The sequence below is a fragment of the Rhipicephalus sanguineus genome, chromosome 3, assembly GCF_013339695.2.
Source record: "Rhipicephalus sanguineus isolate Rsan-2018 chromosome 3, BIME_Rsan_1.4, whole genome shotgun sequence".
Classification (NCBI taxonomy): domain Eukaryota; kingdom Metazoa; phylum Arthropoda; class Arachnida; order Ixodida; family Ixodidae; genus Rhipicephalus; species Rhipicephalus sanguineus.
In genome coordinates, this window is record NC_051178.1 from 186,315,118 (window position 1) to 186,337,885 (window position 22,768).

Sequence of the window (22,768 nt, forward strand, 5' to 3'; positions counted from 1 at the left end):
AGAAAGAAAAGAAAGAAAGAAAGAAAGAAAGAAGAAAGAAAGAAAAAAAGAAGAAAGAAGAAAGAAAGAAATGAAAGAAGGAAAGAAAGAAAGGGCAAGACGCCAACCGGCATAATCTCCGCCGCTCAGTCTTCTTCCCTGGACTGGCGGGGCGCGGTAATGGGCTTAGCCAGTGCCTCCCGCAGGAGAAGCTGCTGTGAAAGTTTAATCGGACATTAAATTTTCGTTGTCGGTCGTGCCGCTGTTGTCTCGGTTTATATCTCCTGTTAACATGCACGATCCAGTGTATGAGCGAGATATTGATTGCTGCTCGTATGAAGGGAATCAATCATCTCGACTAGTGCACATTTTCTCCTTATATGTTACTGTGTATACTTTCACATTTCTGCGCTATTTCTGCGTACATTTCTGCGCAATTGAAAAAAGGAAGCAAGCGAGAAATAGAAAAACAGAGAAAGAAATGAAAAAAGCAAAAAAATAGAAATAATTAGAAATAAAGAGAAAAAAACACAGAAATGAATTGGTAAATAGAGCAAGAAAGAGAAAGAGGAGGAAAGAAAGAGAAACCGAAGATAAACAAATAAGGCTGCGCAGCTCCGCACTTACTTCAGACTCGGCACCACTAGTGCAAAGCTGCCTTAATTTTTTTACTTACAGTGGGCTGTCTGCACAGCTAAATGGAGCATACCAGAATAAAGCCTCAAGTCAGCAATCGCGCGTCGACAGCATATAATTTAACTGCATACACAATAAACTGTCGTTTCGTTGAGGTTATTTAAACTTTTCCAAAATAACTTCGATAAACTTCTGGCAAATTGGCGCCTACGGCGACTTGTGCGCGCCATCAGTAAGATATTATTTTTTTTTTCTTTTGCAATTGCCGTACGTTTCGAATACTCCCTCGCTCCATTCCGCTTTGTCAAGAACAGCTGACTGAACGGGCTGACTGTTGTTCACCGCTCATATGGTGCTTTGCACATGCTGATTGAACAAGACAAGCTGTTTCTTTTTTTTTAAGTGCTGGAGAGTTTTGCCTTGTGGTACGCCGAGCACACTATCCGGATGGCTGAGATGGTCGTGTCATCTTCGTAATCATTCGGTCTTCTAATATGCATTCCATTAGGCGCCAGAGCCTTCGGTCTTCCAAGCCATACCATCTTTTGACTTCCCCCGCCACCGTTGTCTAGTGGTTATGGCGCTCGACTGCTGACCCGAAGGTCGCGGAATCGAATCTTGGCCGCGGCGGCTGCATTTTCAATGGAGGCGAAAATGTTTGAGGCCCGTATGCTTAGATTTAGGTACACGTAAAGAACCCCAGGTGGTCGAAATTTCCGGAGCCCTCCACTGCGGCGTCTCTCATAATCATATCGTGGTTTGGGGGTGTTAAACCCCAAGTATTATTATCTTTTGACTTGAAGGTGCCCTGCAATACTTTTTGAACAAACTCAAAAAATACTGCCGATTGGTAGTCGAGGCTCCAGAGAACATGTGAACCAAACATTATAGCTCAGCACGTGGCGTGGAACTTGCAATTAACTTTCAACTTCAGCTAGAAATCGCTCGCTCTTCTCTCGACAAATGATGTCAAAATCAACTGCGTCAAATCCAAGCGCATGGGCACGGCCATCGGCTGATTTGAACATCGTGAGCTACATAGTTGCCGCGGCCGCCGCAAGGTGCCGCGACGTTCCCACGCTGCGCTCTACAAGCGCGCTCGTGATCACATTGAAAGAGAGCCGCGCGTTCAAAGAAGGCAAAAACGTGCTCAAAGATCATGACGCTCGCTGAATTACGGACATAGCTTCTTGTAACCCTCCCCTCCCTCCCCCCTTCACCGCACCCGTGTGTAGCTTTCAGCGTGCTAGCTGGTACGAAAGGAGAGAGAAAGTGTCTGAAGCGTGCGACAAATCCCTGTAACTCCTCTCGTACTTGACGGATTCTAAAAAAAATTTTGCGGCAGTCGATTCGTGAGCCAATAAGCTTCGATAGTGAGGTTATTTGATGTTTACTTTGAAAAGTGCTGCAGGGCCCCTTTAACGCGCCCGCTGTCTTGTCGCGGCGGCTCAGGCGGCTCAGGGCGATGTAGCGACCTTGAAATAATCGAGCATCCGCCGCTGCAGTGGGAGGCAGAGAACTGCGGCAGCAGAGCGCACCTGCTGGTAGAAAAGTTAAAAGCGCGCTTTCCGGCCAGATGCTCGATAAAGCGACGTTTCAAGTCTTCAAGTCCTCATGGAGGGCAACCAACCTGCGGGAAATTCACGGCATGTGACCGTAAGACCTAAAATTAGTTCATCTTTATTTTTTATTCATTACGTTTTTTTTTTGTGGATGGGTGATCTACTTTTAGTCGAGGTCCTCTATACTGTGGAAATGTTGTCTACATCGCGCAGTTACGATGGCCGTTGTTGTGCCACGATATTTGCAAAAGCACGACGGCTAACATATTTTGCTACCGACCCGAAGGTCGCGGGATCGAATCCCGGCCGCGGCGGCCGCATTTCGATGGAGGAGAAATCCTAGAGGCCCGTGTAGATAGGTTTAGCTGCAAGTTAAGGAAACGCAAGGGTTCGAAATTTTCAGAGCGCTCCAGTATGGCGTCCTTCATAATCATATTGTGGTCTTTGGACGTAATACCCCCCCCCCCCCCCCATTGTTATTACATTAACATGTTTTGCTGGTCATGCTTGTTATTGAAAAAAAAAATTGTCGTGGTATAGGCACGGTGGCGGCTATGGCACTTAAATTGAATAAACCGACCGTTACTGAACACTCAACGTAATCACGAAGCGTTACTTATTTAAATATGGACAAAAACTCAGTATTGCCGCGACATCGTTTGACGACCATGCATTCATCTCTCCTAAACAGTACCGACCGGTTTTCGCGCTTCAAAACATACCAACGCATTGATTACACCTTTGACACGCACACACGCCGACTACATCCTATGCTAGCCTGCGTACATTACTTTTTCCATGGGATCAAACAGAGGTCGTCTGTGGCTCCCACCTATTGCGTAACCCTAAATGCACATATGCGAAGCATCCGCTCATCAAATGTCTACTTCAATTATAGAGGCGTCATTTACATACGGAGAAGGCCCTTGGGTCCCAAATCCTGCCTTAACAGGGACACGTTATTGCGGCTTTTCGTGAATTTCTGGTTGATTTAATGCGATGTGATTTAGCGACGCTGTCGTACTGTTGAATAAAGCATATGAAACTGCAACAGTAAACTCGCATTCTGACGCATAATGTGACAGGCTGTAGTTGTCCATACAGTAATAAATTTTAAAAAAAAGAACGGCAGGCTTGCGCGGAAAGCGCAGCACAGTCACAGCGAAAGCTGTGACTGTGCTTTCCAGTCGCGCTTTCCGCGACTGGAAGATTGGCATTTCTAGATGCCGTTGTACACTCTATTGGGGCTACTAATATAGGTACACTTGCAAGCTACCCACTACGCTATAAACCATAATTTTTGTGAAGTCTGGAAGCACCCACTACGCCATTATTCGTCATTCTGCAGAGAAGCCAGGTACCAGCTACACATCTGTAAGGCATTAGGTGCACTTTGTTGATGCGGCGACTGATGACGATGAAGAATAATGGCTGAGAACTTTGAAAAGGGTTCGAAGCTTTAAACGACCCACTAGTTACGTAATTCGCATTGTGTGACGCCCGGTCGCTATTTCACTCTCCAACCACACTATGTAACATAGGTTAACGTGAGAAAGAGAGAAGAGGGGGGGGGGGAACTTTACTGATACCCTGAGGAAATGGATAATGGGGGCCTTATGGGCTTCCTTGGCAACCAAGACAAGTGCACTTGCGAGGAACTCACTACGCTATAAATCACCATAAGGGAAGCAACCACTATGCAAATTTTCGTCATTCTGCGGAGAACCGTGGTACCCAGTAAACACCTTTAAGGCATTATGTGCACTTTGTTGATAGTGTGCCTGATGGCGATGAAGAAATATGCAGAGCGCTTTGTAATGGGTTAGAAGCATTCAACAACCCACTCGTTGCGCAATTCGCATTGTGTGACGCTTGGTTACAGAATTTGCGCTGTGCGACCACCGGGTTTTTATTTTGCTCTTCTACGACGCTATATTACATATGTTAATGTGCTTCCTTCCCGACATGAAGCCTGTATAGGGTCTTTTTGCAAAGCAGTTTGAAGCGCCGACATGGCTCTGAGGTATAATACTGAGTTCCCACGCAGAGGGCCCTTGTTCGACCCAGTTCCATCCTGGGCATTTTTTTCTTATTTCGTTTTTTTTTTCTTATTTCGAGCGATAGCGGTTACGGACGCCGGCGTCGGCGGCGGACAACTACGGCGTCAAAAACGGCCGTTGGTATGTTCTCGTAACAGCTTTCGCTGTAAAAACTTGCTTATGATAGAGAAATGAGAAAGACGTCGAGTAGGAAACGTATTTTTATTGAGCTCGTACGCTAACCGCAAGACATTGCCAATGCACAAATATATATATTACAAATCTTGCGTGTTTACCTCAACATGCAATGCAGTCATATCCTAATCCTTATTCACTGGGCCTTGCTTTTTGCCCCATCACTGCTCAGATCGCGACTGTTCTGACAGCGCTTCGTCTGTGTATAAACGCTCAAACGAGGCCGACACAGCACACTGTATATTGCACATGCTACCTGACCGGATACCTGGCCGGGGCTATGATACCTATCCGGAGTTTCACTACCTAACCCAGCATGTGTAATCTTACTTCTTGCTTTTTCTTTTACTGTTTTTCTTTTTTGTTTTGTTTGTTTTTGATACATTGCTCAGTCGCTCTGTTGAATAAAGAATATGAAACTGCTATAGTAAACACCCATTCTGACGCCATAGCGTGACAGGCTGTGGGTTGTTCATAGAGCGATAAATTAAAAAAAAAAAGCTTATGATAGGGAATTTACAAAGACGTCGAGTAAGTAACAAATGTTTTATTGAGTTCGTGCGCTCACCGCGAAGCAGAAGCAAGGGACCTTACGATCCCCTAAAAACAACAAATAAGTTCGCCCTAATGTTAGCGTAACTGAAAACACACGAAATCCAATTGGGCGGGCAGCCACACCTCCTCGCACACGTTGTTTCTGGTACCACCTTCGCTGGCACAATGCACAATACAGTCGATACTACTACGCTGACAAATATCCTTCTGTCACTTATGAGATGCGTTTTTTTCTTCGCGGAGGATACCTGGGCATATCACAGTCACAGTTCCTCACAAGAGCGCAGTGTCGTACTCACGGGAAAGTGCCTCCGAAGAGTCAACGTACGCGGCGCGACATGTCTGAATGCTGGGTCGAGGTTGGCAGTGATGTTTGCAGCCCCGTCTAGGAGCAGAGTGGTAAAGATGCTGCCCACTGCGGCGGGCTGTGGAGGCAGAAACCTTCACCTAACGGCGTTGTAAATCGTTGCCACAACAGATTCGTTATTATCGAAGGCCTTGTTGACCGCAGGCTGCCCCGTAACCGGCATACTCTTGCGGAAGGAGAAGATCCCTAGCCTGAGAACAGAATGAAACAGAAAAAAATGGCATGAAAAGATCCTAATTAGAAACATGTGCAACTGCATTCTTTATAACTGTTCAATAATGATTATGAAACTTCTATAGTAACCGGCGAGGGTAGGGAAATGGGATTTTTACAGCGGAGGTGCTATGTTCGAGGTTTTCAGTGTGTCGTAGACAGAAAGTTATCATCATCATGAACCTGCACGCGCTCTCGTCATCCTTTTTTTTTATCTTCGTCCTCTTCTTCGTCTTGTGCTTGACAGGCTCTGATTGTCCATACAATTATTAATTGGTCATTTTTATACAGTCTTGAACGATCTGGGTGCAAATATCGACATTTTCGCAGCTGGAACTTGGACAGAAACGCTAATAAGAGATGTCTTTTGGACTCGTACAGTGTCGCGAGATTTATTAGGGCTGCTTTTTTTTTCCAGAACCTTTAAAACCACAATTGCAACTGAGGCAGAGCAAGTTGCAATCGCTTTGGCAATAACACAAAAAGGTACAAGAGTGATTGTTAGCGACTCTAAGACAGCCATTAAGAACTATGACATGGGCAGGATCTCTGCTGCAGCCGCCGAAATTCTGAGACAAGGACAAGTTCCCGCAGAGCAAATCTCACTGATATGGTCCCCGGCCCATCAAGGTCTGAAGGAGTACACGAGAAGGCGCACGCGACCGCCCGAGGGCTCACTTTCCGGTCAATCGCCGCTGACTCGCCGCCTCCACTCGAGGAACAGCTCTCCATGGGAGGCGAACTAAGAACGTTCCAGGAAATCACCGCTCATTATAGATTCCACCCAGGCCCGTAGCCAGGAATTTTTCTCGGGGGGGGGGGGGGGGCGGGGGGGGGCACTTGCTGAAAACCTTGACTTTTTGAGAAAACAACCTATTTTATTATTTATTTTTGGTAAAAACACACACTTCACCAAAATTTGGGGAGGAGGCGAGCCCCCCCCCCCCCCCCCCCCCTGTCTATGGGCCTGATTCCATCGTAAGATATATCGAGAGGCAGCTAAACAGCTCAACAAAAGAGAGGAAATAATGTGTAGGAAATTGCAAACCGGGGTGTTTCCAAACCCTCAAATGTACAGTAAATGGCATCCGGAAGTGTTTATTCCAAGATGAACACACTGTAGTAGCATTGTAGGTCTAGTTTACATGGTCTGGACCTGCCCTTCCTACAACGATCCGAGTAGAAATGTAGAATCCTGGGAGACCTTATTACTCAGCCACGAAGCCGAAGAACAGCGCAGAGTCATCGGTCTCGCCCCAACCACCGCCTAGTCCCAAAGGATTCCGGCCGACGGTTAGGGGGATGAGTGGGGGCAGGGGCGAAAGCCTTCTCCCCCGTCATTCTTGACGGCTGCGAAATCTCTCTCTCTTTCTGTCTTAAGCTTGCGATGACAACAGGTTATGCATAATGCAATTCATTTAAAAGCTTCCATGGATGGTTTTGTTTGCTGTCCAACTGTAAATATCGATTTGTCGCTGAGGTTCCGTTCACACAATCGCGATGCCTACACGCCACAACAAGCACGTAATTCAAGTTCCCAGTTAAAAGTCAGCTTCTGCAGAAACACTTTCAACCACCTGCTGCGTTGACCACGTTTCAGTGAGATGAAGGTGCATACAGAAAATGGCCCTGTGCTGTGCATTGGATGCATGTTAAAAAAAATTTGGACAATAACTCCACCACTGGCATGAAATTGAGTGAAGGCGATGTCGCTGGGATAACATTGGAAAGCCAACGTAATCCGATATCGCTCAGTCAGCACTAGCTAACATTATGCGACACTTAGCTAACAGGGGAGGGTTGTGGATAGCGTGCGGTAGGTGAATTCAGTCAGAAATCAGCCAGACCCCGTTAATTAGGATGGAAAACGGCTATGAAGTATATTGTAATTGGCAATATGGCGAAAAAAGAATGCAGCGTTGAAAACTAATTTGAGCGGCACACAAAACGGTACGCGTGAACATTAATATACTCGTTGCAAAGCAGGAGTGGTGCGGAGGCTGGCCCCTTGCAGGTCCCACCGCACGGCATCGCGGGGAAGCGAGTGCTGACGCGACGATTTCTGCAGGGGCGCAACGATCCCGGTTGTGTCCGACCGGAGTTCACGCTACGTCGATCGTTGCTGTAGTCGAAATAACCGTCGGACACATTCCGGCTCGAGTGGCTGGCATTCGAGCGAGCAGCCGTCGGGCAGTCACGGGACCGCTCCTCTGACCCCAGGCCATCAACCACCACTTCGCGGGACAGCGTGGGCGCTCAAACCGACTCCATCGGCGGCGGCGGGTCACCTTTGGACGACGGTACGACGCAACCGCCTTCCAGGATTTGAACCCACCACGCCTTCCATACTCAACAACGAGTACTATACATCGTCACTGGTCTGGTGATGAGAGAGGAATAAAGCTGACGTATATACCATTGCATTCAGAGGGCAATTACGTTGATACAGTATAATTAAGGTCAAGGAGGTAGCCCATCTAGGGTATATACTTTTATGGAAATAAGATACGGTTGAAGACATTATTGCGCAATTGAAGTGTATTCGGTGAACAAATGACTCGACGGCCCAGGTTGGTCTCCCATTGGTTAGGGCACAAAATCTGCAAAATGAGTTTTTTTGCCTGCGCAGTCGTATTTGTAGAGAGAGAGAGACTACACTCGACGACGGCAGCCAGTCGAATCCCCCAGCGGAGCCTCCCCAGCTCCGGTTTATTCCTATTTGCCAAGACCCACCAGCACCAGCGCCATCTCCAAGACTTAACAGACACTACAGTATCTACTCCGCACAGGGAAACCGTTCAAAAGTGTAATTTTGGCTATGTGGTACCGTCTTCGCACTGTTTGTAATGGTTTACAGTATATTCATGTTTCAAAGCCTGTCCTTCATAGCACATATACAGGGTGTACCAGCTATATCGAGCGATAAAGTTTTAAGATAGAGGAACGGCGTTCTAGGAAGTACACTTAGTACATATTGTTCCCAGTAAACTAAAGTACCCGCTTGTAATTTTTTCGCTACTGATATTTAATTACTCAAATATAGTAAATTTTGTAAACCAAGAAGTACTCACCTCATAATCAAAAGGTCACTGAGACATATGTAATCGTGTTTAATGTATATTAATGTATATCTGGGTGCGCTATTTTGAGCAACGTACTAACTGCGTGCTAACTTTTTTGGGGAGTGTAAAAGAAAGCCTGCGAAATATGAAAATACCGTGTGACTACACTGCAACGATGGACGGATAGATGGACGGATGTTATGAGTGCTGCCTTTATACCCTCTATAACGGGGTGGTGACGTGTGCGCAATCAATCTTTTGTGCGTGTGTGTGTGTGTTTTATTCGGTGTTATGTGCGTGAAATATTTTTTTCTTCTGACACGTTTTGCTGGCGCTCGTCCTGTACAATTGCCGAGGTTCGGAACGCTGTCCTTGCAATCAGCTTATTGAGGGCGCTGCTTTCTAATGCAGATGGGAGCATAGTCGCGTGATATTTTTTTTCACATTTCACTGGCTTTCTTTTCAGTCGGAAAAAATTAACGCCCACTTAGTACGTTGGTGAAAATAGCGCAGCCAGATGTCACTCAAACATGTCTACACACGCCTCATGGACATTTTGGTTATTAGGTGAGCGCTTCTCGAGTTGCAATTACCAATTAAATCTCACTAACTTAAATTTACTAGCGGCTACTGCAGTGTACTGGGAACAATGTGTACTAGGTTTGCTTCCCATAACACAGTTCCTCTTTTTTAAAATCTTGGTGCACGGTAGCTGGGATACCCTCTATATCTACTCCACCCTGCAATAGGCCCGCATAGTACTGCAGTACTTCAAGATAAATAAATAAATAAATAAATAAATAAATAAATAAATAAATAAATAAATAAATAAATAAATAAATAAATAAATAAATAAATAAATAAATAAATAAATAAATAAATAAAGAAATAAATAAATAAATAAATAAATAAGCAATTCGCACGACAATCTGCAACAGCTTGCCAAGGACAAGGACAGCTTGCGGTACACGAGAACACAGCGCAAGAAAATACTTGATACGCAAAGTCGAGATCAACCTTTTCGTGTCTTCAGAGAACAAGACCAAGGCTGTCAAAATGTGCGAGCGCATGTCTTTGATATTAATGGATTTCGACTTCCTGAGGTACTGAAGAAAATCGTTAAGACCCAGTGCCGTCAATCCTCGTTCCATATAACCATAACTGCTTATACATTAACTGCATGGAGGGTTTTCAAGGCTTTGCATTCCATTTCGCACTAACTGTACGCAACACGACGTTGAAGATGGGCACACCCTCTCCTCTGCATCAGCTATTGCCCTATGATTAAAACTCACTTACATAAAATCACAGAACACCGACAAGAGAACTCCAGAAAGCCTCACTCATGAAGGGAGTGACACGCACCTCTCTCTCTTTGGTAACTTCTCTTGCGCGGGCTCTTCGGCATTCCTGGTGAACAGAGGGCAGAACCAGAGCCCTTGATCGCGGCCGAAGCGCTCGCCGTCCTCAATGGTCTGTGGCATGGCGGTGCCTACTGTCTCCGGCAGAAAAAAGACCAGCACACTGCCCAGCAACGCTAAGCAGCCCATGACCAGCATCGGCAAATATTCGTCCAGTTCAGCCTGTCATAGAAGGAAAGAAAACAAGAGATATACACGCCTGCCCGGTACTGATTCAAACTACCGGGCATACACATCGCATAAAAGTTAGCGTACATTGCACAGATCTGGCGACGTGACCTCCCATCGGCTTGTTTTGGCGGTTTAAGTGATGCAACGCAAAGTTTTTGCCAAAGTAAAACCAAGGGAGTGAAAGCTTGTCGAGAGTAGGCTGACGTGGCTGCGAGGTGTACGGCGGGTGTTTGTCATAGATACAATGAGACATATTGGTGGTAGAAATCATGGTGAAAGCATATCGGCACTTGAAGACAGTACGTGAACATCTTGAACTCATGACATCGTGACACCTCCCACCGACCCCGCAACCCCGGATCGGCGAGATCGCAAATATTTGCGCTGATTTACTGAGACAGCGCGCGCGTTCGTCTTGGTTCTTACTCTTACCAGGGAGGCGACTTGTGCGCCAAGAAGTCCACCTGCGTCTCCGAGCAGTCTCTGAAGCAGAACGGCGCGACCGCGGACGGCAGTGGGGAATACTTCCGAAGCCAGCTGGTACGTGATGTTGTAGCCGCCGGCGAATGCCATGATAAGCATGGTTGCCATAACGAGCGTCCAGGTGGCCGACTCTGCAAATTCATCATAAAAAAAACACGAATGCAGGATGAGTCAGAATTGCTGTTTCACTCAGTGTAGTCTCACGAGATCGTCAACCAGAATCGCTTAAGGCGTTCTTAATGTCATTACTGCGAATCAGACATCTTATTATGGAATCTGGTTTGAAAGCAGACATTTTTTCTTGGGAGTTCAAAATGAAATGTGAGCTATGATCGAAAAATTCCAATTGTATTGCATATGCTGCATAGGGCATTCATGTCGCAATATTTATAGTGATTCTTTGCGGAATAGTCCCGTCTATTACTTCGCCACTTGTCATCCCAATTAGCGCTGAGATGGCTGTCCACACATTTTTATATCACAGCAGTGCCGTTGTTGTCCGCCGCCGCCGTCGCCGATGTCCGTAACCGCTATCGCGCGAAATAAGAAAAAGCTCACAGGGTACCTTATGCATTCCCTTAAGATGACTCAAGGCGAAAGCCATCTTCTTTTTTCTTCTCAGCCGATGTGTTAATCCTGCCCCGCCACCCGTCGAAAACTTTGTGCACCTTGCGTGGTCTAGCACTGCCTCCAAGATCGGAGGCACTTCACCTGATTTTGCATTGCCTCCGTGATCGGACCACTTTTGACCAAGCTACGATGTCATGTGATTACGGCATCATGTGACGTTTAGTCACGTGACGTCACGCCAGAATATTGCGACGTCACGATGACGTCACGAAATTTCGCGATCTGTGATGTCATAATGACGCCATATGGTGACGTCATCACGTAATGATGATTTTTCGCATCACTCGTTCCGTGCCCGACGCCGCGGGACGCCGACGGTCAATTTTCGCGTTTGATGGGGCATCTAAGGGCATCATGGGGCATCTAAGGGCATCATATGACAGGTCATATCATGAAAATCATGACACGCGTCATGAACAGCATGATTTACATTCCACGGCCTTTGGACTCTTTGGGCCTTAAAAATGAAATGAGAAAACGAAAATTCGCGAAGCTTGCACTAAGCCGCACAAGGCATGACACAGCGAAACTGGACGATTCTGAAGACTGATCTGGTTGCTTCTAGGCTGTTTCTATGCTCTAGCTAGGCGATGAGGCTTGTTTCTAGGTTGCTTTTAGGTCGTTGCTAGGCTTTAGCTAGGTGATTCTAGGTTGTTTATACGTTGATTCTCAGTGCAGAGGTTCGAGTTAAACCACAGGCAGTCACGACACAGATGTCCAAATTCCAGAGACAGAAACTCGCGCTGAAACCAAGCCTTCGTATCCGTACGGACAGGTCGTCGTTGGCGTAGGCCTTCCATCGCCTCGGGGTTTTCTGGCAGCCACCGTTGCCTTTCCCGTTCCCTAGTGTTAGGCCACTGGTTAGGCTAAATGTTGCCTTCTTCCTTTTTAGTGGACCAGTGATGAGTAGTGGGATTTACTTAATTTCTGTGGCACATACCCGTTTATGAGGATGATAGTTTCGTGTTACGAGATACACGGAACGATTTTGCTTAACAGCTTCACTGTTAAAATATCCAGGATTGGATGGGAATTGAACCAGGGCCATCTGCGTGGCAGTCGAGTATTGTAGCACAGGGCCACGCCGGCGCTTGAAACTCATTTGCAAAAAGACCCTCTACATGCGTCACGTTGGGCAAGGAATCGCGTTAATATACGAAATATAGCGTGGCAGAAGAGTGAAATAACAATCAGGCGTCGCACAATTCTAATTGTGCAATGAGTGCGTGGTTTAATGCTTCCCACTCGCTACAAAGTGTTTATCCATTATTCTTCATCGTCATGACAGGTCATATCATGAAAATCATGACACGCGTCATGAACAGCATGATTTACATTCCACGGCCTTTGAGCTCTTGAGGCCGTTGCGTTAATTTCATATATACCAACATTGGTACGGCGTGACAAGAGTTCATGACGAACATAATGACAGGTCCTAACATGCAAATCATGACGCGCATGTCATGTGCAGCATGATTTACATGACATGGTCTCGGGGCGCTCGCGGCCGTTTAAATGAAGGGATATATACGAAAAGTGGTATGACGAGACATTTCTGTACACGAACGTAACTGACATGTGGTAACATTAAAATCATGATATGTATGTCATGTACGACATGATTTACATGCCACGCTCATGGCGCACTCGCGGTCGTTTCTCTAGATTGATATACACCAAAATTGGTATTGTGCGATGTGACCGTATGAAGAACATGAATAACAGGTGGTAGCATGAAAACCATGACATCCATGACATGTAAGTCATGATTTACATACCACGCTCATGCTGCATTCGCGGCCGTTTCGCTTGCATGATATACACCAAAATTGGTATTGCGCGACACAACCGTACGACGAACGTAAGTGAGAGGTGCTAACATGAAAATCGTGACGTGCAAGTCATGTACTACCTGATTTACATGCCACGCTCATGGTGCGCTTCCGGCCGTTTTGTTAACTGGATATATACCAAAAGTGGTATGGCATGACACGAGTGCGTGATGAACATAAACGACAGCTCATGCATTGTATAAACCAGAATATGCGTTTCATTGGTATGGTGTATACTAGATTGTGCATGTATGCGTGCATGGCAAAGATGCGATATATGGTCGACTAGATGCCATGGCATGAATGATTTCATTTGGCTCAAAGGCAAACAAGGCGATGTATGCAAGTCTTTGCTGACTTCGCATTACATCGATTCCCACAGTGCGTGGGATCTGCCGGATTTTTTTCTTTTAATGCGATACTTTCTTTACTTCTCCTTTTGTTTTTGTTTTCTTTGTGTGTATGGCAACCACAATGATGTCTCGCCACGTTCGCAAGGTGTCACCCTACAGGAAGTTTTTCGGTCTCCCTCATAAACCAATTTATTGCTTAGGATATGGCTAGCTAAGGTGCATCCTAAACTAAGCCATGTAATGTATATCATAGACCCTAAGTAATTATAATATATGAATCAGTTAATTATCGGTGTAAATAAAGAAATGAATAAGTTTATATCATCATGGCTGATCTTAACTCGATATGTGTATGGGAACTATATTATCAGCGCAACCACGTGTTAGAACCACGAACCATACCTCTATATAATCAGCGCGAAAAATACATTTGGGATAAAGAACACAATTCCTTTATTAATGAAAGCCTCTCTCTGCCTGACCTCCCGGGTATGTGGTTGTTCGGTCTTTCACCAGTAAAACGACCTTCAATACAACAGAAAAATTTGACAAGCTGTTATAAGTTTACCATTTCACACTGTAATGCACGTTCTCGTGCTATACTTTCTTGCGCTACAGTTTAAAATGACGCAATTCGGTATTGCACTACGGCCAGGATCTGCCCATTCTCGAAATCATCTCAAATCGCCTATCTGCTTCCCAGTAAAAGGCTGCCCACATGTGAGATTGGATATTACCTGGTGGTCGGAAAGGTAACGCTAGAAATTTCTGTCGACCGTCCACTGACGATTTCGCCACGGGCGCATGGGCCCGAACTGCTGTAGGCACGCCGAATCGGGGTCTCATGAATAATTCGTGCAGTGCTTGGTACCACGATCATTCCCCGAATTTCGGCTGCATTTTCTTTTTCTTTCGTTGTTGCCGTACGTTTCGAATCTTTCATGCTTAAACGACGAAAACTCGCAGGGTCCCTTACGCATTCGCCAAAGACTACTTGAAGGCGAAAGCAATGCAGTGTGGCACTTTTGCCGCCATAATCATCGGAAGGTGAGAGGTCACGTGAGTAGCTGCCCACTTTGTTAATGCTGCGGCTGATGATTAATTATACCTGAGCACTTTGGAATGGATCGGCAGCTTTGAACCACCCACTGGTTACGCAATTCGCGAGGTGTGACGCCTGCTGTGATTATGCTCTTCTGCCACGCAAAATCACGTCTGTTAACGTGATTCCTCGCCCGACGCGATGCCTCTGTAGGGTATGTGGCTATACTTACACTATACCTGACAACAGTGCTGGGCAGTATCGAAGATACATGTATCTTAGATACTATCTTAGATACACTATGGGTATCTTGTATCTGTATCGCGATACGTCTCGAAAGACGAGTATCTGTATCTGTATTTCCGATACATTCGATAATGTATCGTGTATCTTAAGATACAAGATACTTCTATCGCAACACAGCCGTGCGAAACAATAATCGCTGGCCAAACTCCGCTTCTCAAGCTGGTACTGGTGCCACTAAGCGATCTGAATAAGTCTAAGGGCAGTGACTTATTTTTATTTGTTGACGCCAGAGTCGTCCAGCGAGGGTAGAAGATCAGGAAGACAAGCACGCGGACGTCTACGCCCAGCCCACGTACCTTTTGCTTTTCTCGATTTCTTTTCTTTTTAGTTGCGCCAATGCCGCTACACTTGCTCTTAGCCACTATCCTGCGCCGCGTACTCCACTGCGTGCGGCGTCTATCGCGCAAATTCTGATGTTACAGTGTCGTTAATGTAGATTCTCTTCCGTCTTGCTCCGTAACGAAATGTGATGCGTGCAAGAATGGGGTTGCTTTGCGTCGCATGGTTTTTACATATCAGCGATTGAAGGATCTCGTGGACGTAAGTTTGACTTGCATGCAATGATTAACGTATATGCAAATAAGATTATAACAACTTTAGCACCACAGGTACTGATGCTAGATCTAATAGAGCAAGCGTTTACCTAACAGCAAATATCTTTGCGTACCGTATTTTTCACTTCCATCTACATTTATTCAAAGAATTTATGAAACCGTAATTTGATTATTAGCACAAGTGCTTTCTTAGCTGTCATTTTGCATCACATACATTACCTAGGTCTCTGCGCTGTTATTCCGGTCTGGTCACTGCACTATCTCTTTTGTAACGCGTTCCGAAAAAAATATTGCTGCTTTATTCTTCTAACTGTCTGCTTTATTTCTACTACTGTTCACATATTTACACGTTGCCAAGGCGATTTTGTAAACAAATATATCATTATGTGGGCGTGCCTTGAGTATACAGTACAAATATTCTGCTTACCGCTTAAGAAAATTGCGAAATTGAGTTTCCATTATAATAATGAAAATCATTAGGAGCCATCTTAAAGATGTTAGGACGGGAATTCAAGAAACGTTGTGTTACTGAATGCTCCGTTTTACGCATGAGCGTCCCAACGAGCCGTTTCAGGCAATTTTCCATAGGCACTGAATTTTCTGTTGTCTCAACCAGGCCCTTATCCAGGAGGGGAGGGGGGAGGGCTAGGGGCCCGGTACGCTCCCCTCCCCGAAATTTTGGGGAAGTAGGTGGTGTTACCGAAAATAAATAATGAAAATCGATGTTTTTCTCAAATAGTCAAGGTTTTCAGCAAGTGCCCCCCCCCCCCGAAAAAAATTCCTAGCTACGGGCCTGGTCTCAACAGGTAAGTTGACGATACTTCATGATCATAGCTGTTAAGGGCGCCGTCTGTATCGTGTTTCTGTACTCATTCAATGTGAATGTTTGATAAACAACCACCTCTCTATTATACTTATATTTGTTTTCCTGTTTTAGGCCTTCTTAAATATTTTTCTTATTACTAATCGCCACGTAATGGGAGCTATAAGCGGCAATAGCGCGAATAGCGGCGATGTCCTGCGATGCTTTGTGCAGTTATACAATATATCTGAGACATTTCTGTGTTGCACATGTTCTCTCGTTAAAGAAAAATTGCTAAAAGATTGCACGTTAGTGAGTATATCAACAAAGAATCCCTTACGCCAGCAGCTAAGTAGAACATGGAAATTCATTGCAGTTTTAAGTCATCTACGTATACAACAGGGGTCTCAAACTCAGCTTGTAGCCGGCAGGACGCAGTCACGAAATTTAGCTCCAAGAGCCGGGACAGTGACGATGGTGGGGTCGGAGAGAGTTTGAACAAAATGACGTTGCCATTCGAAAGGAAGCCTTTCCCATATTCATATATAGGTAATTTCTGAAGGGGATTTGGAGTCAGGATTCGAGAACCATCGATACCGATGTACACAACGAGTGAAATCTGGACGCGGATTTGAAATGTCGATTTTTGTTCCAAGGTTATGTTTTCAGCTCATGGTGACCACATGTTCCTCACGAAAGAAATGCTTGAGACCAGTCATGTCTGTGTAGCTCACGAACATACTTATTTAGAAATAAAAACAAATGGGCGGCAGACGGTCATGTGTGCCGGCCGGGCCGCTAGAGAACGGTCTCGAACCCCTTATACACCATGCGTTCCCCGTGCCACCCCCCCCCCTTTTCTCCCAGAGAAAAGAAAAAAGTCGCTATTAGCGTTGTTGCTGCTATACACCTGTCCGGATACCCGGTATTGCGCAAACGGTCTTTTAAGGACAAAAGTCCACACCAATGTTTGCGCCGTCGTGCGAAGGCTTCTTATTGAAGTTATTGTAATTATATGGCGACCCGCTAGCTGGTCGGCAAGCTGAGCAGCGACTCCCATCAATTGCAAAAATGACAAGCAAGAAGCGCTGTCAGCGAAGTGTATAAACACTTGTCCTGTGAAGAAGCTAAAACAAGCCCCAATAAGTTGTTTTGGAAGGAAACTAATGTACGTTGAGCAAGAAGGGCAAAACGTTTGAGATACTAACAGACATTTCATGCAAGTGAAACTAAATAGGTCACAGTTCAGAAATTTTTCAAGGAGACATCTTCGTGTATAGGCGTTTGCTGCTACATTGTATGGATCTATAATAACAAATTTGAGAATGTATCGAAGTATCTTAAGATACAATTGCCAAGTATCGTATCGGATACGATTATTGCGGCAGTATCTTGTATCTGTATCTCCAATACTTCTTGCCTGAGTATCTTGTATCGTATCGCGATACAATTTCAAAGTATCTTTGCCCAGCCCTGCCTGACAATCATGCGGATTGCCATGCAGACTAGTCGACTGTCATGCATAATACCTTTGTTCGAGTCCTGCTTGAAGCCTCATTTGTACCCGATTTCGATACCTGAAATTTATTCTATCCGTTAACGGTAAATAAACGACGTCAAAGCAGACAACTTTCGCCTTGTAGTTTTGCGATAATGGCACTCACCGGTCCTAATTAGCCACATGGCGAGGCAGACAGCGCCACCGATGAGTGTAAAGATGGAGTTCGGCCAACGTCGTCCAAGTTTGTCCAGCGAGGAGATGCATATGACGTTCACAGGAAACTCGCACGCGATGGCTATGGAGTACGTTGAGTATATGTTCAGGCCCAGCCGTCCCAGCTCGAGGGTGGTCACGTTGTAGCACATGCAAACTATAAACCTGGATGTAACGTATGAAATGCAACCAGGCACGCGTTTAACTCCTTTCTTGATTTTTTATAAGAACTTTAAGGATACAGCGTATAAATCACTCCACCGGGGTCACTCGGTGGCTTCCTTTTGTCACCTTGGAAGTCAATGACATCGAAATTTCTCCCTGTGCATAATTAGAACGCGGAACTTTCAAACAAGAATTTATCTTCCAAAGGGTTTGTTCTAGCTTTCCTCGTGACAATTTCGCAACGTTCATCTGGACCACAGCAAAACCACAACCATGCGATAAGAAAAAAAGGAAGTCACGTCCCAACTAAACCGTTATGTAAGTCACAGGAGTCACGCAGTGGCTTCCGTTTTGAATCTTGGAAGTTAATAACATCGAAGTTCATTTGTGTCTATTATTCGAAAGAGAACTTTTAGACACGTTTACCTTGCGATACCCTTGCTTTAGCTTTATTCGCAATGCCCACGAACTATAGGTGGCGCGCCGTGCTTTTCAAGATGGCGCCAGGAGGAGGGTCAACCCGTTTGTTAGCATAGGAACAGATAGGTGGTGCGGACGTACGGCCCGTGCCACTTTCACCGGATGAAGTCATGAGCTGTGCTGAAATGGATATGAGACTCAAATACTTTCCCAAACCATGGAAAGTGCTAAGTACTCGCCACCAAATTATTTGCTGCGGCGTGAAAGGTTATATTTCAGCTCCGTTAGCGTGCATAACGATGCTTTGCGAAATCCTGTGCGTGCTACATAAACCTGTATGAACTAGAACTGACGTATGAGCTGAACGGCACTCCGACGTAGTACGTGATGAGCCTGACGGATTGCCGCAGTAGTAGGCCGCCAGCGAGTAGCGCCATCGCTGCTGCACGGGACCGCACGTTTAACGTGGTGATGGTTTGCAAACATCATACGCCGTCGTCATTACTTGCGCAGTCGGGAACGCGGAGTTACGTCTTCAACGGAAAACAAGCATTTCACATCCCATTCAGTAGCGCTTGTGTCACCGCCATGCTGAGACTCTAGCCGTGTGCATGCTATTCACTTCACTCGCATGTTGCAGGTTCGATCAGCATGATCGAAACATGAATATCGAAAAGAATGCACACGTATGCTTTCGCAACGGCGAAGAAGTTAGCCGAGAGGCGTGCATTGCGGCCGTGACTGCACGTTTTATCGTTATAACCATTTCGCTTCGCTGGTCGAGCTCGAGCGTGTTGGCGGCATGCGGCCCTCCATAATATCCACAATAATTGATACATGCAATGCACAAGAGGAACTATGCTTTTATTTTGATCTCGCTCTAGGACATTATACATTAAATACAATCAAAGTGACTTACGAGCGTGAAAGAACATTAACGCACGAGGGGACGTGAAGTGCAACTCGCTCCTCGTGAGTTAGCAGCTGATCGTTCATCGTCGCTGTCACTCTCGGTGCTTGCACAGTCTTCAACGTCCAGTGAAAAATCCTAGTCCTCAAGATGGTTTCTTTCAACATCACTGCTGAAAGCAATCTGAAGAATTTCCTCCGCCGAACGACTTCGACCACTCCGCGTCACCACGTTTACAATTAGAGAGGCGTCTGGGCAGCGAAGAACACTCTGCTCTCAGACCGGTCAACAGGCAAATCGCTTGCAGTGTGCTGCCACCTACCAACAAACGTACAAAAACAAGCGGCGCAGCGCTGGCTATGAAATATGAAACCAACACACTGGCGAAGGACGGCGTGGAAAGCGTTCGCTCCACGAAAGGCGTCGAGCAGACGCGTTCTCGAATGATCGAAACGTCGCTCGCACGATTCGTAACAGCGCTTTGCTGACAAATGATAGAGGTATCGCCAGCTTGAGATCGCTCAGTTATACAAAAGCACATCGCGTGCCCGCGGGACCTCCCGCGTGCAGTGTTATGGGATTCATGCACTACAAGAAACACTGACCAATGCTATATGCAAGTAAAACAAGGTGAGCTTCAACTGATTATGTCAGACGATAACAATTAACTTACCTACGTGGCTACAGAAAGCCTCGCGAAGCAGATAGTATGTGTACGCTGTGAGCTATATAGTATTGAAAGTGCGAGTTGCCAAGTATTTTCACGAAACTTCGCGTCTCGCAAGAACGAATCAGATTTCCTGTGTCACGGAGGGCCCGGTTTGTTCACTGATGCAGGGAACATGCAAAGTCGTAGTGTTCTTTTCTTGCCAACGCGTTAACACTGAGGCTAGCACAGCTGAACAAGGGAGCGACTGCGTAGTGCTGCCATTTTGTCGTCTACTAACCCTCCTCGAGAGGACGCTCCTGAATTCCGCTTGGCGGCGCGACAGTCTATGGGCATTGCGAATACCGAGGCAATTTTCGCAACGCGCGCCCTAATCGCAGCTTAACCCTTTGCGGTCCGTTGTCGGGCAGCGCCCGACAACGCAACACGGCCGTAGCGGTCCGCTGTCGGGCCCCGCCCGACAAGGGTGTTCATGGTTTAAATTTTGCTGTTTTCTCACCGCGAGTCGCGCGCATTTTTTGTATACATGAAGGGCCATCTCTTGAGGAATAAGTGAGCTTTGTTTGTTGAGGTTTTACTTTTTTGACACTAGGGTGCAGCACTATGATCAGCACGGGGCCTAGAGCGTACCCACTCGCGCGCGCGGTTCGCTGAGAAGCATGGCCACGTTTTCACCGCGTGCGTTTTACGGCGGTGCTTTTAGCGAAAGCGAGGATGACTTTAGTGAGGAAGAGAATTACGTGCCTCCACCAGACAGTGATGACAGTGATTCGACAGAAGTGAGTGACGAAGACGACGACGGCGGCGGTGGAAACCTGCAGTAATAACCCTGGCCTGCACACAGGGGAATGCTTTGAGCGGTATCATACGTTGCCCAAATCAGAGCACTGCACGGGCCCGGGCCGGCCCGAAAGCCCGGGCCCGGCCCGGCCCGCGGGCCGGGCCGGGCCGGGTAAGGCGTTCTTGGATCGGGCCCGGGCCGGGCTCGGGCCCTTGATCTTCGGGCTCGGGTCGGGCTCGGGCCTGAGCCAGGCCCGTAGTAGGCCCGGGTCTCATACGTATAGGTATAATTGCGTGTGTACGTTGTGTGGCTTTGTTTTCGTTGTTTTATGGGGTTTAACTTCCCGAAGCGACCCAGGCTATATGAGACGCCGTCGTTGAGGGCTCCGGGTAATTTAAACCACCTGGAGTGCATTGGCGTGCATAGAAATTGCACAGTACAAGACGTCTACAATTTTGCTCCATCGGTATGCTACATGGGATTTCAAGAAAGGCCTAATATAAGTTTCCGCCATTATAGTGAGTGAAAGACGTTCTTGGGTACCGTGTAAGGAAAACAACGGTAAGCTGCCTAGATTAGTGTGTATAAGATGTGCGCGTTTGTATCTAGGGAAACATTTCGAGTATGCAGCTACGCTCGCATGCCCGTAGACTGGCCAACGCGACTTGTGGGTCATTAATATCTCAGGAGCTGTTTTTCGTGCATTTTAAGCAGTGTTGTAGGCGTTACCGAAAAAAAGTAACTAAATACGTTACTCGTTACGCTAACGAAAAAGTAATGCGTTACCGCCCTACGTTGCCTCTTAAAAAGGTAACGCGTTACCGTTACAGTTACCCTAAAAAAGTAACGGACGTTACTTCTGCCGTTACTCTATAGTCAGAAATTTTATTCACCGCATTACACTGTAGGAACCCCAATAACAGTTTTAGAAAGGTGATATTTATAATTCACACAAAATTTCCATCACTAACATTTTTTGCGCGAAGTACCGATTTAACGAGAATACGTTGCACAAATGTGTCGTACCATGGCAACAGTAGCGTAGCCAGCAATTTTTTTCAGGGCTGGGGCGGGGAGCGTTCAGCCATACTTTATGTATGGTTGTGCGTTCGTTTGTATGTGTGCCTGTACATATACACATGGAAAATTGAAAGATTTCGGGGCAGGGGGTAGAGGAGGGTTGAAACCCTCAACCTGCCCCCCCCCCCCCCCCGGCAACGACAGTGCTTCGCAATAGTGGAGTGACCTAAAGTCGCCTATACAGTTACACGTGATGGCTGCTAACTCTGTGGCACATGGTAAATCCATTTTCTCAGTGTGACGTTAAACACAAATTACATCTTATCATCAACGCTCTCCTTAAAGAAAACACCACAACTGTCAACAAATTTACAGTAATTCTGATAGTGCGCTTCTACTAACAAGGCAGAAGATCAAATAGTCATAAAGAAATTCTTAAACGGCATAGTTTCGGGGGGGGGGGGGGGGGGGGGAGATTTTTTCACATATGTATTTCTCCCCTTTAATAATCTGTATACCTGACTAAAAAATTGCGAGCGTTTATGTGAAGGTGTTCAAGGTCACCCTCGTTCGCTGAAAAATTGGGTAACTATAGAAACGTGTACCCGCAGTTGCCGATAGAAAGAAGCAACTTTCATTTTGAAAACAAATTTGATAACCATCGCTAGATTATTGCAAGGAGAATTTTCCAATAACTACAGCTTCTTGTAGAAATAAAGCAACAGCTGAATTTGAACGCTGTCATCGGACAGATTGCCTCTCTCATAATCAACACGTCCACACCTACACTGAATAGGCACTCGAAGGACGCATTGGGTGGTACTCTCAACGCCTGATTAATGAAAATAGCGCGAAAAAACGTAGGACGAGACGAGGAAGGCTAAAGCAC

General features: G+C 46.1%; 1 protein-coding gene across 1 annotated transcript in view; it reads right to left on the bottom strand.

Annotated features, from left to right (window-relative positions):
• Positions 1 to 4,536: 4,536 nt before the first annotated feature.
• LOC119387834 (solute carrier family 22 member 7-like) overlaps positions 4,537 to 22,768 on the bottom strand; it is a 30,223-nt gene continuing 11,991 nt past the window's right edge. Inside the window, exons 8-11 of the mRNA XM_037655364.2 lie at positions 17,867 to 18,081; positions 10,633 to 10,814; positions 9,974 to 10,191; positions 4,537 to 5,524 (exon numbers count right to left, since the gene is read on the bottom strand). Coding sequence (XP_037511292.1) covers positions 5,410 to 5,524; positions 9,974 to 10,191; positions 10,633 to 10,814; positions 17,867 to 18,081 — 730 coding nt within the window. The 3' untranslated portion in view covers positions 4,537 to 5,409. The remainder of the gene's footprint in view (positions 5,525 to 9,973; positions 10,192 to 10,632; positions 10,815 to 17,866; positions 18,082 to 22,768) is intronic.